Below are 12,476 nucleotides of genomic sequence, written 5' to 3' on the forward strand. Positions count from 1 at the left end.
AAGAACCCCAGTCCTCGTTGACCTAGTTGAGGTCAGATAAATAGGGTCGGGTCTGGCCCACTAGATGCAGGTCCTTGAGTCCATGTCGTACGTTTTAGGAGTTTCTAATCAACATCTCCACACGAGTGGACTATCCTCTAGAGGAGTCAGTTTCTAGTCCCAAGGGAAACGACCCGATGAGCAGATCTGCTTTGGGCAGATCACTGACCTCTGTGAAGGACAGCTTTGGAGCTGAGCTGTTCAGAGCTAGAGTGGGCCCTCTGGGGAGGGGAGTGGTTAGCAGCACTCAGCCTTGCTGCAGGGGACTTGTCAGGAGTGATGCAGAACAGATTCTTGCACTGGATAAGGGTTGGATCACATGTGGATTTGTAACTTGGAGTTTCGTAAGTCACAATGGAAGAGTAACCTTAGGTCTACGGGGGAGCCCTCCCTCATTAGCACTGCTTCCAGTAGCTGTGGAAGCAGCACAGGAAATAGAACACAGAGATGAGAAGCAGAGACTCCTGTTTTGTGAATGACTTTCAGGGTTTTGTTGTTTTTTTTCTTCATCTTTTCTTGCCATTTTTTACAGCGGAGGCGAGCAGTACGACAGCAACGGCCGAAAAAAGTTGGTGTGCGCTACTATGAAACACACAACGTGAAAAATAGGAACAGGAACAAAAAGAAGACCAATGACTCAGAGGGACAGAAACACAAACACAAAAAATTCAGACAAAAGCAGTAATGTTTAAAAGGTTTTATTAAATTATACAAAAACATGCAGTTAGAAATTGTGTTTTCTTCCTGCCCCATTGACATTTCTAAGGCCCTAATGCATTTGTTCTGAGGTTTGACAGTTGAAGCCCTTCACCGGTGCTAGGGAAATAAAGCCTCCTCAACCTTAAGGATTTCAGTGATAAGAGTCTGAAAGTCTAGCACTTCAGGTAGACTTTGGATGAACTAAGAGGTTCCACAGTCACCCTGTCATATAACTGTCTGACAAAAATAGGGGATGAGGTCTATAAAATGGAAAGGGTGGTATTTCATTTTTATTGGTAATGAATGATTTGGAATAGAAGCATACAGAACTGCAGATTTCAAGGACGTTAGGGTACGTGGCCTGGCCTTTGAAATACAAGGAGAAAGTTGGGTGCGGAAGAAATAGGAGAAAACTACAATAATTTCTGCCTTATTGAGTCTGTGAAGTGGACCCACTTATGGCACATACATTCCTGTCTTAGAGGCCTGGAACTAGCAGATCTCGTGGAAAGAGTTCTTTCCCATGGAAATGACAACACAGGCAGGTCATTTGAGTGGAGGCTTAAAATTCCTCAGGATACTGGATCAGGGTAAAAGCTGCTCCTTAGATTCCAGATGAGAATGTGTATGGTGTCTTCAGCATAGGGAACACAGCTTTTCTGGGGAAATGACAGTGCTTCCATTGTGAGCCTTGAAGCTCACTGAACCCAAGACGGATGGCAGGTGGAAGCTCTGCTAAGGAGAGGCCCTTCTTACGCCTCTTTCTGGGGAACCTGAGCATGTTAGTGCCTTTTAGGTAATGTTACTTGTGCAGCCTAACTGAAGGATGAAGTCCTCCAGCTTACCACCCTAGCCCACCCTGGCTTGCCCCGAACTAAAGATTTATGTCACTCATTCAATCTTCTGGGTCTACAAAACCAGGAGAATGGAAGAGAAATACTAAAATGCAGTTGTCTAGCAGCCGTACTCCAATCATTAGTCATTAGACCTGCATGTGAGATTTAGTTACCTCTTCAGTTGTTAATTAACATCACTACTTAGGGGAGTGCAGAGTCAGGGCTTGATTTTCTGCAGGATAAGGGGAACAGATCTGTGCTGGGGGAAGAGCTGAGTTGCAGACAACTCACAAAGGCCACTGTGACTAGTATTCCTTTCTGGCAAACATTTACTTTCTCCAAAGCCATGGGTTTGACTGCCATTGTTTCCTAATGTAGGCAGTCTGAAACCGAGGAGGAAGGGGTCCAGTTGACTGGCAAGTGGGGATAATACATTAGAAAACCAAAGCTCCAAAGTGAGTTAGAAATGCATTAGAGTAGGGAAAAGAAGACATTAAGTAAGGAAGGCCAGAGGCCCAAGAAGCCCAAGTTAAGGTAGAAGATGAATTGTGAACTAAAAGTTTGAGGGGCAGAGAAGCAGATTCATTTGGCCAGAAATAAGTATTGGTATAGAGTGATGATGAGAAAGCAGTGGCTTTCTTAGAATTTGAGTTGGCAGTTCCCAAGGCTGGCTAGTAAGCCACACACGGAGACTAACAGGGCCACACCATCTTCCATTGCCCAGCCAGGAGCCTGGCTGGCAGACCTTAGGTGTCTGATGACATTGGAGTAATAGTGTGACTTCTGACAAATACCTAGGTGGTGTTTAGGGGAGGTTATGGCTTGTTCACTCAGGAAACTAGCTTTTTATTACAAAGGGCTTATGATGATTTTATTGGCTGCCAGAGGAACACAGTAAATAACTCCCAAGTGTCTTGTTGGAAATTAATCATGTGGAAATTATCACTTCTTTGGTGCAATAATGCCTTCCAGTTGGGCCTGAAAAACAGAAACAAACTCCATTAATACTTGAAACTTGCAGCCTGATACAAATAGCTGAGAGGTGATCAAAGTCTCTGGGAAGAAGAATCCACATGCTGTTACTCCAAGGGTTCTTTTTCCCCTTGATCCCCAAATCCATATTTTCTAGATTAGCTAGTTTCCAGCTTGGCATACAGTCTTTAGTATATGAGGAGAAGCCACAGCTGTCCTGGTTTCCACACAATAATGGCTCCGGGTATGATGTAAAGCATTGAAAAGGATATTGAATGCATTGTTGTAAGGGCTTTTCATGGCTCAGGTTTCAGGCCAGAATATGTCTGCTAAGTTAAACATTTGGCTCTCTGGCCGGGCGCAGTGGCTCATTCCCGTAATCCCAGCACTTTGGGAGGCTGAGGCGGGCGGATCGTGAGGTCAGGAGATCCAGACCATCCTGGATAACACGGTGAAACCCCGTCTCTACTAAAAATACAAAAATTAGTTGGGCGTGGTGGCAGGCGTCTGTAGTCCCAGCTACTCCAGAGGCTGAGGCAGGAGAATAGCATGAACCTGGGAGGCGGGGCTTGCAGTGAGCCAAGATCGTGCCACTGCACTCCAGCCTGGGTGACAGAGGGAGACTCCGTCTCAAAAAAAAAAAAAATATTGGCTCTCTGGTTTAGGATCCTGGGAGTTCTGCTGGGACCAGAGGTTTGGGAAACAGTGAATTTTCAGCCACTGAGACAACTTGGCACACAATTAGAGAAATGCTGCCAGTGAATACAGAGCTGTCCCTCTTTGTTGGGGGGTGGGGGTGGGGAATGGAGTTTTGCTCTTGTCACCCAGGCTGGAGTGTGATGGTGTGATATCGGTTCACTGCAACCTCTGCCTCCCGGGTTCAAGTGATTCTCCTGCCTCAGCCTCCGGAGTAGCTTGGATTACAGGTGCACATCACCACGCCCAGCTACTTTTTGTATTTTTAGTAGAAATGGGTTTCACCACGTTGGCCAGGCTGGTCTCAAACTCCTGACCTCATGTGATCCACCTGCCTCAGCCTCCCAAAGTGCTGGGATTACAGCTGTGAGCTACCACACCCAGCTGAGAGCTGTCCCTCTTTATGTAAAGCTTAAGACACTTGGGAGTTATTTACTATGTTCCTCTGGTAGCCAATAAAATAATACTGGACAGATCTTTAGGTAGGTCTATCCTGGGGACAGCAAAGCTGCTTTATTTGCAATGCAGTTTTGAGCCAATAAAAATAGCTCACTTCCTGTATTACAAGCCTGTAATTCCAGCACTTTGGGAGGCCAAGGTGGGCAGATCATGTGAGGTCAGGAGTTCATGACCAGCCTGGCCAACATGGTGAAACCCCATCTCTATTCAAAATACAGAAATTTGCCAGGCGTGCTGGCACATGCCTGTAATCCCAGCTACTCAGGAAGCTGAGGCAGGAGAATCGCTTCAACCCGGGAGGTAGAGGTTGCAATGAGTTGAGATGGTGCCATTGCACTCCAGCCTGGGCAACAAGGGCAAAACTCCGTCTCAAAAGAAAAAAAATTTAAAAATGCCAACTTCTAAAGAATCTTTCACCCTGGAGATTACAAGATGCTTTTAAATGTTAGAAACATGCTAAGGTATTTGGTTTGCTCTTGTTGCTAATCCAGGAAGAACTGAGGAACTCAGGCTTATGAAAAAGGAATATGGCAGTTAAGGAAAGCAGCCTCAGAGGCTGCTAAGGAAACAGATTCATCTCTGGCTGTGAAAGTTTCTTGCTTTTCTTTGTGCAACAAGAAAAGTTCCAGTAGTGGTTAACAGAAAGCCTTCTTTATCGCAAATGGCCAGTCCTGCTGGTGTGTAGACCTAACAAGCCTGCAATGTCAAGATTGTAAGGTTTCTATCTGAGCCTAGGGAGGAGAGGGAGATCCATCCAGGGTCCTTTGGCCAGGGCCATGGGAGAAAGCCACTAAATGTCAGTAGGCCATCTTTCCAGAACAGTGATGCTCAAACTTCTGCAAACATTAGAATCACCTGAGACCTTGTTAAAGCACATTGCTGGACCCCAACCCCGAATTTTCTGATTTGGTAGATCTGGGGTGGGCCCAATAATTTGTCTTGCTTTGCCAGGTGAGGACGATGTTGATCTGGGGCCTACCTTTTGAGACCTTTGGACCAAACAGCTGGGAGTTGCAGTGCCTATAGCATGGCCTCCTGCCCAGCTTTGTCCACCAGCCCCCTCCCTCCTATCACCTCAGCTGGATAAAAGACCACTGCTGGCATCGGACTTCGAGGAAGAGCACCTGTGCCTGGGTTCCCCGACCACATTTCTGGGGAAGGTTTCTGATTTGAAATGGTTCTTCCTCTCAAAGGGCCCTGCTGCCCTTTGACTTCTTCCCTGGTTATGCCCTGAAACAGGGCCTCAGAGGAGACAGCCATGGGATAGCACTACCACGCAAGCCACCTGGAGCCCAGCCCCCTCCAGAAAGGCTCCAACATACCAGCTTCCAGGGGAATGGAGTTCCACTTTTTGCCATATCCACCTCTTCCTTGAGGATGGGCAACTTTTTTCCAGGGAGAAGAATCCTCCACTGGAGAGCCAGGCTGAGGCGCCTCGGAGATTTGGAGTTGAGAGTAGAGACCCCCTCTGGAGCCCTCCCCTTCTCCCACCACCAAAGTCAGCTTCCTTTATCCTTTGGCAGTGCATGTGGACAAACATTTAAAAGCCATGGAAAAGGAACCGAATGCCTGGCCTGTGGGGCTGGGTCGCAGGGCAGGGGGCACCTCCACCCCAGCCTGCGCGTTGATTACCTTCAGCTGCTGATTTGTTCGCTTCAGGAACTGAATCTCCTCATTGTGCTTCTTCTCCTCCACCTGCCGCCTCTCGCTCTCCCGCTTCTCAGTGGCTTCACATTTTGCCTTCTGCTCGTTCACTTGCCTCTCCAGGTCTCTCTTTTCCGTCTCCAATTCTGCGATCTGAGGAGAGAATGCCCAGTCATCCTGGGATGTCGCCAGGTGAATGGAATGGTGTGAACCTGGGTGGAAGGGACATGGGACATGACATTGCCAGGGTATATACTGCCACCCAGTGGGAGGTCAGTGCCTGGCATGGAGCGTCTACAGCGGAGACAACTCTGCCAAGACCACCAGGCTGGCCATCATACTCAACCAGGGGTCCCTCACTGAGGTGATGCAAGTCCAGATGTCGTGACTGTCAGGAGAGCACCTTAGGAGGTCAGAATGTAGTGCTGGAATGACAAGCACGTGGCCCTGAGGTTTACAGAAGAGATGGGGCCAAGGGTCACGGTAAACCCCACTCACTTTCCTCTCCATGTCTGACTTCCCCTGCTCAGCCTGCAGTGCCTTCCTCATGCCAAACGCCACGCTGCTCTCGTACAGGGTCTGGTAGGCAGCGATGGTCATGCGGATCTCGTCCCGGACTCGCAGCAGCAGCAGCCCCCTCTCCGCACAGTTGATGGTGACCTCCCGGATCAACTCATCTTCCAATGCACACACACCATGAGATCAGACAGGGCGTGGGGAGGGGGCTTGCAGTATGTCTACTGCAAACACCCTTCCTCTTGGGAAGGACATTAGGGTGTTCTCGCTTGGAGACAAAGTGCAAGGCCTCAAAGGGCCTCAGGGAGGGTGCCTTCAGTGGCCCAAAGAGCCTTGCCATGCAGTCATTCCTCTGAACTTGGCACTTGTGAGTAGCACAGAGTCAGCAAGACTGGGTCGGCCAGAGCAAAGGAGACAAGAGGCTCTGGTTTGTTTACAGCACTGGGTCCCCTCCCTTCCTGCCTTAGGTAAAAACTGGTTACTACTCGAAAAAACCTGACTATTTCTGTTTAAAGATGGCAGCTGTTTTAAAGCAACTGGGACATCCTGTGTGCCCCCTTGGCTGCACTGGTTTGAGGGAAATGGCAGGGTCTAGAGCTTGCCCATCTATCTCCCCATAAATGCTGACCTGGAGGGCAAACCATAATAACACACGGATAGGGAAGCCTGCTAGACCCTGCAGCTGCCTGAGGGTTTGGAGGTGGTTTGCAGATCGGCGTCCATAAGAGCCAATGAGACTGGGCTGGGGGACAGCCATTTGACACCAGCACTCAAGGAGGTGCATCTTAAATCTCTCGTGTCTGTGGGTTAACAACAAATCACAATATTTTTCTGGACCAAGGGCTAAATATTGATGGATGGATGGATGGATGTAAATACTGAACATTAATCTTTCTGACTAAAAAATTAGCACATGCTTATTATAGAAAATCTTTGAAAAAACAGATGGAAGTTATCATTTTACTCCAAACATCTGCTAAGGCGTGAGGAACTCAAGTTGCCAAGAATATAGTGGCTGGCAGCTGGAGGACTTGTAGAAGAGGCGGGGCTGGTGTAGGAAAAAGAAAGAGAGATCAGACTGTTACTGTGTCTACGTTGAAAAGAAAGACACAAGAAACTCCATTTTGACCTGTACCCTGAACAATTGCTTTGCCCTAAGATGCTGTTAATCTGTAACTTTGCCCCAACCTTGAGCTCACAGAACATGTGATGTATGGAATCAAGGTTTAAGGGATCTACGGCTGTGCAGGATGTGCCTTGTTAACAAAATGTTTACAGGCAGCATGCTTGGTAAAAGTCATCGCCATTCTCCATTCTCGATAAACCAGGGGCACAGTGCACTGCAGAAAGCCGCAGGGATCTCTGCCCTGGAAAGCCAGGTATTGTCCAAGGTTTCTCCCCACGTGATAGCCTGAAATATGGCCTGGTGGGATGGGAAAGACCTGACCGTCCCTCAGCCCGACACCCGTGAAGGGTCTGTGCTGAGGAGGATTAGTAAAAGAGGAAGGCCCCTTGCCATTGAGATAAGAGAAAGGCCTCTGTCTTCTGCCTGCCCCTGGGAACTGAATGTCTCAGTATAAAACCCGATTGTACATTTGTTCTGAGATAGGAGAAAAAACGCCCTGTGGCGGGAGGCGAGACATGTTGGCAGCAATGCTGCTCTGTTACTCTTTACTCCACTGAGATGTCTGGGTAGAGAGAAGCATAAATCCGGCCTACGTGCACATCCAGGCATAGTACCTTCCCTTGAACTTATTCGTGACACAGATTCCTTTGCTCACGTGTTTTCTTGCTGACCTTCTCCCCACTATCACCCTGCTCTCCTGCCACATTCCTCTTGCTGAGATAGTGAAAATAGTAATCAATAAATACTGAGGAAACTCAGAGACCAGTGCCGGTGCGGGTCCTCCGTATGCTGAGCGCCGGTTCCCTGGGCCCACCTTTCTTTCTCTATACTTTGTCTGTGTCTTATTTCTTAGTCTCTCCTCCTGCCTGAGGAGAAATACCCACAGGTGTGGAGGGGCTGGCCCCCTTCAGCTGGGAAGGGGGCAGTTAGCTGTTGCTGGGTGGGTCAGGCAGGGGGAGAAGAGGGGATTCCAGCATGAGATGGGCTCCAGCTCCAAGGTGCTCAGGCTTGGATCTGTGCTGAAGGTGAAGGGAAGGGAGCAGTAGGGTGTGTAGTGCCCACCCCTCACCTGGCTCACTCACCAAAACACTGTGAGTAGAGTTCCCTGCGGACAGGGCAGATGCCTGTTTCCCTGGCTTGCCGCTGCTGCAGCTTTAAGTCTAACTGCTCCTGGAGGTGCACCACGTCCATCCTGGTGCTAGGGGTGCTGGACACCTGCTGGATCCATAGCTGCGTGTCTTCCACCCACTCCCTGTGGCAGACACAGCGAGGCTGAGCAAAACCCGTTGACTTGAAGGTCCCTAGCACATGAGCAGAGGGCCCTTTGAGCCCTCTGCCTGAGTAGTGGTGAGGGGCAGCTTTGCCACCAACCCACCAGAATCCTCCATCCCTTGGGGTGTGAGGCTCCAAAGCCACATCCACTATGCTGCCTCCACAGGGATCTTGGGAATGGGTAGGTGGTAGACAATTTCCACCTCGGCAACGGGCCTCTGTGAAATCATTCCCCACTGTTCCAGATCTTACCCTCCTAACATGCTGAAGACCGATTTATGGTTGTTGCTTGATGTGAACAGTAGGAACTACCCACCAACTTACGGGGTGGGAAACACAGGACATCATGAACCTTGTGCGAGCCAGAAAGAGGCAGATGTGTGTATCGGGGTGGAGAGGTTCATGAAGGTGTGTGCCTGCGTAGGCCCCCATTTCCCTTTTCCTCATAGCCTTACCAACTGTGCTGTCAACTTATTACATAAAAATAGATGAAAAGGCATGTCCTTTTATCAATGTGGCTGCAGAAGAAAAAAGCAAGAAAAGGAGATCATGTTGGGCAGGGGTGCTCTGCTATAGCAAATTCTCAAGGAAGGCCTGGAAGAAATGAAAGGAACCAGGAGAATATCAAGGGGAGAACATCTTTGGCAGTGAAAACACCAGCTGTCGGGGCCCTGTGGTAGGAGAGTGAATGAGGCATTTCAGAAATAGCAAGTGAGGTCCCTGTGGATTCAGCACAGTGAACAAGAAACAGAATAACAGGAGATAAGGTCAGGGATACATCGTAGGCCAGATCATGCCACATCTTCCAGGCCATTGTAAGGATTTTTGATTTTAGTCTGAGATGGGAAGCCACGAAAGAGTTTCTGGCAGAGACTGGCATGATCTGACTTATGACTTAGGGGCTGTATGGAGGATAGATTCCAGGAGCAGAGTGGAAGCAGTGTTTTCAGATAGGAGGCCACTGCAGCAGTGCGAGTGGCCACCAGTGACTAGGAGCAAGATGGTGGAAGCAGAGGTGGTGAAAAGTGGTTGGATTTGGGAAAGAATTTGAAGGTGGAGCCAAAAGAATGTGACGAAGGATAGGACACATGCTGTGAGAGTGATCAAAAGGAATGAAAGGTGGTTTGAGTCCCTAGTAAAAAGGAGAATACGGGGGATGAGCAGACTGGGGAAGGAAGAAATTGTGATTTAGTTTGAATATATTGAGTTTGAGATGTCTATTAGATATCTTCATGAAGATAATGAGGAAGCAGAAGACTATATGGTCCTGGAGTTTAGTGGAGAAGACAGGGCTGGAAATACACATTTGGGAGCCATCAGCACATAGGTGGTATCTAAAGCCATGAGATTGGGTGACAGCATGCAGGAAATGAGGGTAGATTGAGAAGAGGTCTCCCACCACCCTGCCAGGATCCAGCCATATGTAAGTTCTAGGAGCTTTGTGATACTGGGAGGAAACCCCAGCCAGGAACAGAGGCAGAGTGCCTCCTCCCACACTCCCAAAATCCACGATGCAAAAGCTTAGGCCTTCTCCCAGCCACTGCTCCTACTTTCTTACCTTGGGGGTAGTATGGCATTCAAGATTTCTTCTGCCTGCTTTGTAGGATCTGGGACACAGGGAGTTGAGGGGAGCTTGGTCTTGGGTGGCTGTGGGGCTGAACCTGAAGGTCCAGGCTGCTGGGGGCTGACTTTCAGTAGCCGAGCCTGAGATGAAGGCACAGGTGAGGGCAGGAAATTGTTCAGGAGCTCAGCTCCACACATCCCCAACCTGTATATTGCTCCAGGTCTTCTGCACAGCCCTCCCCTCTTCCTAGCCTACTTTGGGTCGGTCTTCTCAGCAGAAATTATGTCACAGAGCTGAAGGAGGCCATGAAGTCTGGCCCCAACTCAATGCTTGAACAGGTGTTTCTGGCACACGTGCTCAGGCATGTGCTTTCACACCTCTGGTGATGGGGAAATCACTACCTAGTCATCTATTCTTGGACCCGCGTACCATTAAGAAGAGTGAGCCCCATCCATCTCCCTGTGACCTCCTTCCCCATCCTAAATCTGCCCTCTGGGGTCACACCCAACATCTGGGCTTCCTATACAATCCTCTCACCCTCCTTCTCTGACTTCCCAATTCCCTTTACTCCCAGTCGCTGCAATCCCCGTCCCTTGAGATTCCTGACCCTCCATGTGGGAATGTGTCTTTCCCTATCGGAGTTTCGAGGATCCTTTGTCTCCCGAGCCCCCGTCTTTACCTTGGAGCTCCGTTTCTCCGTGTTCCGGCTCACCAGCACTGGGGTGTCATACTTGAGCAAAGAGTCTGCGGGGGGAATCATGGCGGAGGCGAGAGTAGCAACCCAGCAACTGCCCTGTCCAGTGTGGGCCTTGTTTGCCGTCACCATGGAAACCGCCCCCTCACTCCCGCCCCCGCGCTTCTTGGCCTGGGCGGAGCTTCGAAGTGGGGCGGGGCCAACAGCCGGCAAGTTTCATTCTGTGCCTCCTGGGCAGAAACCTCTTGTGCCTGGCTTCTTAGGCCTTCTGCTCACCGGTTCGCCCCTGTACTCTTGGAGGCGAGGAAAACGGCGGTTCGAGTCCCTGTGCTCCGTCTAGCTAGCGATTTGAAGTGGGCAGATCACCTTTGCCATGCTCCAATTTTGTCACCTGAAAAACAGGAGTCATCTCCTGACTCCTCATGAAGGGTTAAGGGACAATTCCCAAAGGAAGTCATCTGGAGTTCCTAGGTTTTTTGAAGGTTTTTTTTGTTGTTGTAGTTGTTCCCAAAATGTGTTCATTGAGATTGTTTCCCACTCATCTTGATTCAGAGTGCTTTTAGTGCTGCTTCCTCCTGAAGGAACATCCTTCTGTAAGCCTTACTTTTCCTCCTGTAGGCTGGCAGAGGACAGTGGAGCAGCCAACACACAAAACTGCCGTTTGTGCATGGCTAAAGACTGTGGTGATTTTATAGCATCCTGGGCATTTCACATCCATGAAGTAGGAATTGGGGCTCTGCACCAGGCGTTTCTTCTTGTGTTTCCTCTTCTCCTCTTCTGGGGAGGGATGAAGGAGATCCTTTGCCAGAGGCATGTTCTCGTGGGTAGGTCGTCACCACAACAAAGGGCTTGTTTTGATTTTTAAATTGAGACGGAGTCTCGCTCTGTTGCCCAGGCTGAAGTGCAGTGGCGTGATCTCGGCTCACTGCAACCTCCGCCTCCCGGGTTCAAACGATTCTCCTGCTTCAGCCTTCTGAGTAGCTGGGACTACAGGCGCGTGCCCCCATGCCCGGCTAAATTTTGTATTTTTAGTAGAGATGGGGTTTCACCACGTTGGCCAGGCTGGTCTCGAACTCCTGACCTCGTGGTCCGCCTGCCTCGGCCTCCCAAAGTGCTGGGATTACAGGCGTGAGCCACCGCGCCCAGCCTGAAGTATTTTTCTAATTAAATGGAGAAATGACAAAGTAGGAGCCAATGGGAAACCTCCCCTTTGCCCCCTGAAGATTCGCTCAAAAATCAATTCACAAAAGGCAGATTAATTGGAGAAAAGGCATACAAATGTATTTAAAATGTATACACGGGGAGAATCACAGTATGATTACCCACCCCGAAAAGGGTTCAGAAGCTTATATACCCTCCTGGTAAAACAGGTTTATGAGGGTGGGAGAAGGAGGAATTCTGTTCAGGGATTACTAGGCAGAATGAATGAATAAGGGAACAGAGATAAATTTGTAAATAGTTTTTTGTGTTTTTTTTGTTTTGTTTTGGTTTGGTTTTTTTGAAGACAGGGTCTCACTCTGTAGCCCTGGCTGGAGTGCAGTGGTGCCATCACGGCTTACTGCAGCCTCCAACTCCTGGGCTCAAGCGATCCTCCTGTCTCTGCTGGGACCACAGGCACGAGCCACCAGCCCCTGCCACATTTAATTTTTTTGTAGAGACAGTCTTGCTATGTTAGGCAGTTTGGTCTCAAACTCCTGGCTTCAAGCGATTTTCCTGCCTTGGCCTCCCAAAGCGCCGGAATTACAGGCTGCAGCCACCGCGCTTGGCTGTAAATAGCTACTTTTGACAGTATAAGGGTCTCTGGTCAGGTGTGATTACATTCTTGGGAGGAGAAGAAAGAAACAATTATTCCTTTTGGTAGTCTGGATCTTAGGCAGATAAAGACCTGTGCTTTGGGAGAGATGATGGGCACCGGAAAGGAACACTGAGGCTTCTTCAGTTCAGCTTGTCAGTGAGCCA

At 49.2% G+C, this 12,476-nt stretch overlaps 3 protein-coding genes across 4 annotated transcripts in view; 1 reads left to right on the forward strand and 2 right to left on the reverse strand.

Moving 5' to 3' along the window:
* The window catches only part of GNL2 (G protein nucleolar 2), a 36,689-nt gene extending 35,931 nt beyond the window's left edge, over nt 1-758 (forward strand). For both annotated transcript variants that reach the window (XM_054664274.2, NM_001246398.2), the window contains 1 exon segment: nt 572-758. In XM_054664274.2, coding sequence (XP_054520249.1) covers nt 572-724 — 153 coding nt within the window. In that variant the 3' untranslated portion in view covers nt 725-758.
* Nucleotides 722-10,987, reverse strand: DNALI1 (dynein axonemal light intermediate chain 1). The gene is made up of 6 exons (XM_001169634.6): nt 10,503-10,987; nt 9,818-9,963; nt 8,070-8,239; nt 5,844-6,022; nt 5,334-5,498; nt 722-2,552 (listed from the first exon to the last, which is right to left on the reverse strand). The coding sequence occupies exons 1-6, from the start codon at nt 10,647-10,649 to the stop codon at nt 2,517-2,519; spliced, it is 843 nt and encodes a 280-aa protein (XP_001169634.2). The 5' UTR covers nt 10,650-10,987; the 3' UTR covers nt 722-2,516.
* Nucleotides 10,988-11,024: 37 nt separating this feature from the next.
* LOC100615329 (small ribosomal subunit protein eS27-like) lies at nt 11,025-11,331 on the reverse strand. Its single transcript, XM_009453982.5, has one exon. It carries the CDS (start codon nt 11,329-11,331, stop codon nt 11,077-11,079), a length of 255 nt encoding a protein of 84 aa, XP_009452257.1. The 3' UTR covers nt 11,025-11,076.
* Between the last annotated feature and the right edge of the window lie 1,145 nt (nt 11,332-12,476).

The sequence above is a fragment of the Pan troglodytes genome, chromosome 1 (assembly GCF_028858775.2).
Source record: "Pan troglodytes isolate AG18354 chromosome 1, NHGRI_mPanTro3-v2.0_pri, whole genome shotgun sequence".
Lineage (NCBI taxonomy): Eukaryota > Metazoa > Chordata > Mammalia > Primates > Hominidae > Pan > Pan troglodytes.

Coding starts and splice junctions, on each gene's coding strand:
- DNALI1 (XM_001169634.6), bottom strand. CDS start 10,649: ATGGTGACGGCAAACAAGGCCCACACTGGACAGGGCAGTTGCTGGGTT. Junction 8,240..9,817: donor AATGCCATACTACCCCCAAG/GTAAGAAAGTAG, acceptor TGTCTGCCACAG/GGAGTGGGTGGAAGACACGC. Junction 5,499..5,843: donor AGTCAGACATGGAGAGGAAA/GTGAGTGGGGTT, acceptor TTCTCTCCTCAG/ATCGCAGAATTGGAGACGGA.
- LOC100615329 (XM_009453982.5), bottom strand. CDS start 11,331: ATGCCTCTGGCAAAGGATCTCCTTCATCCCTCCCCAGAAGAGGAGAAG.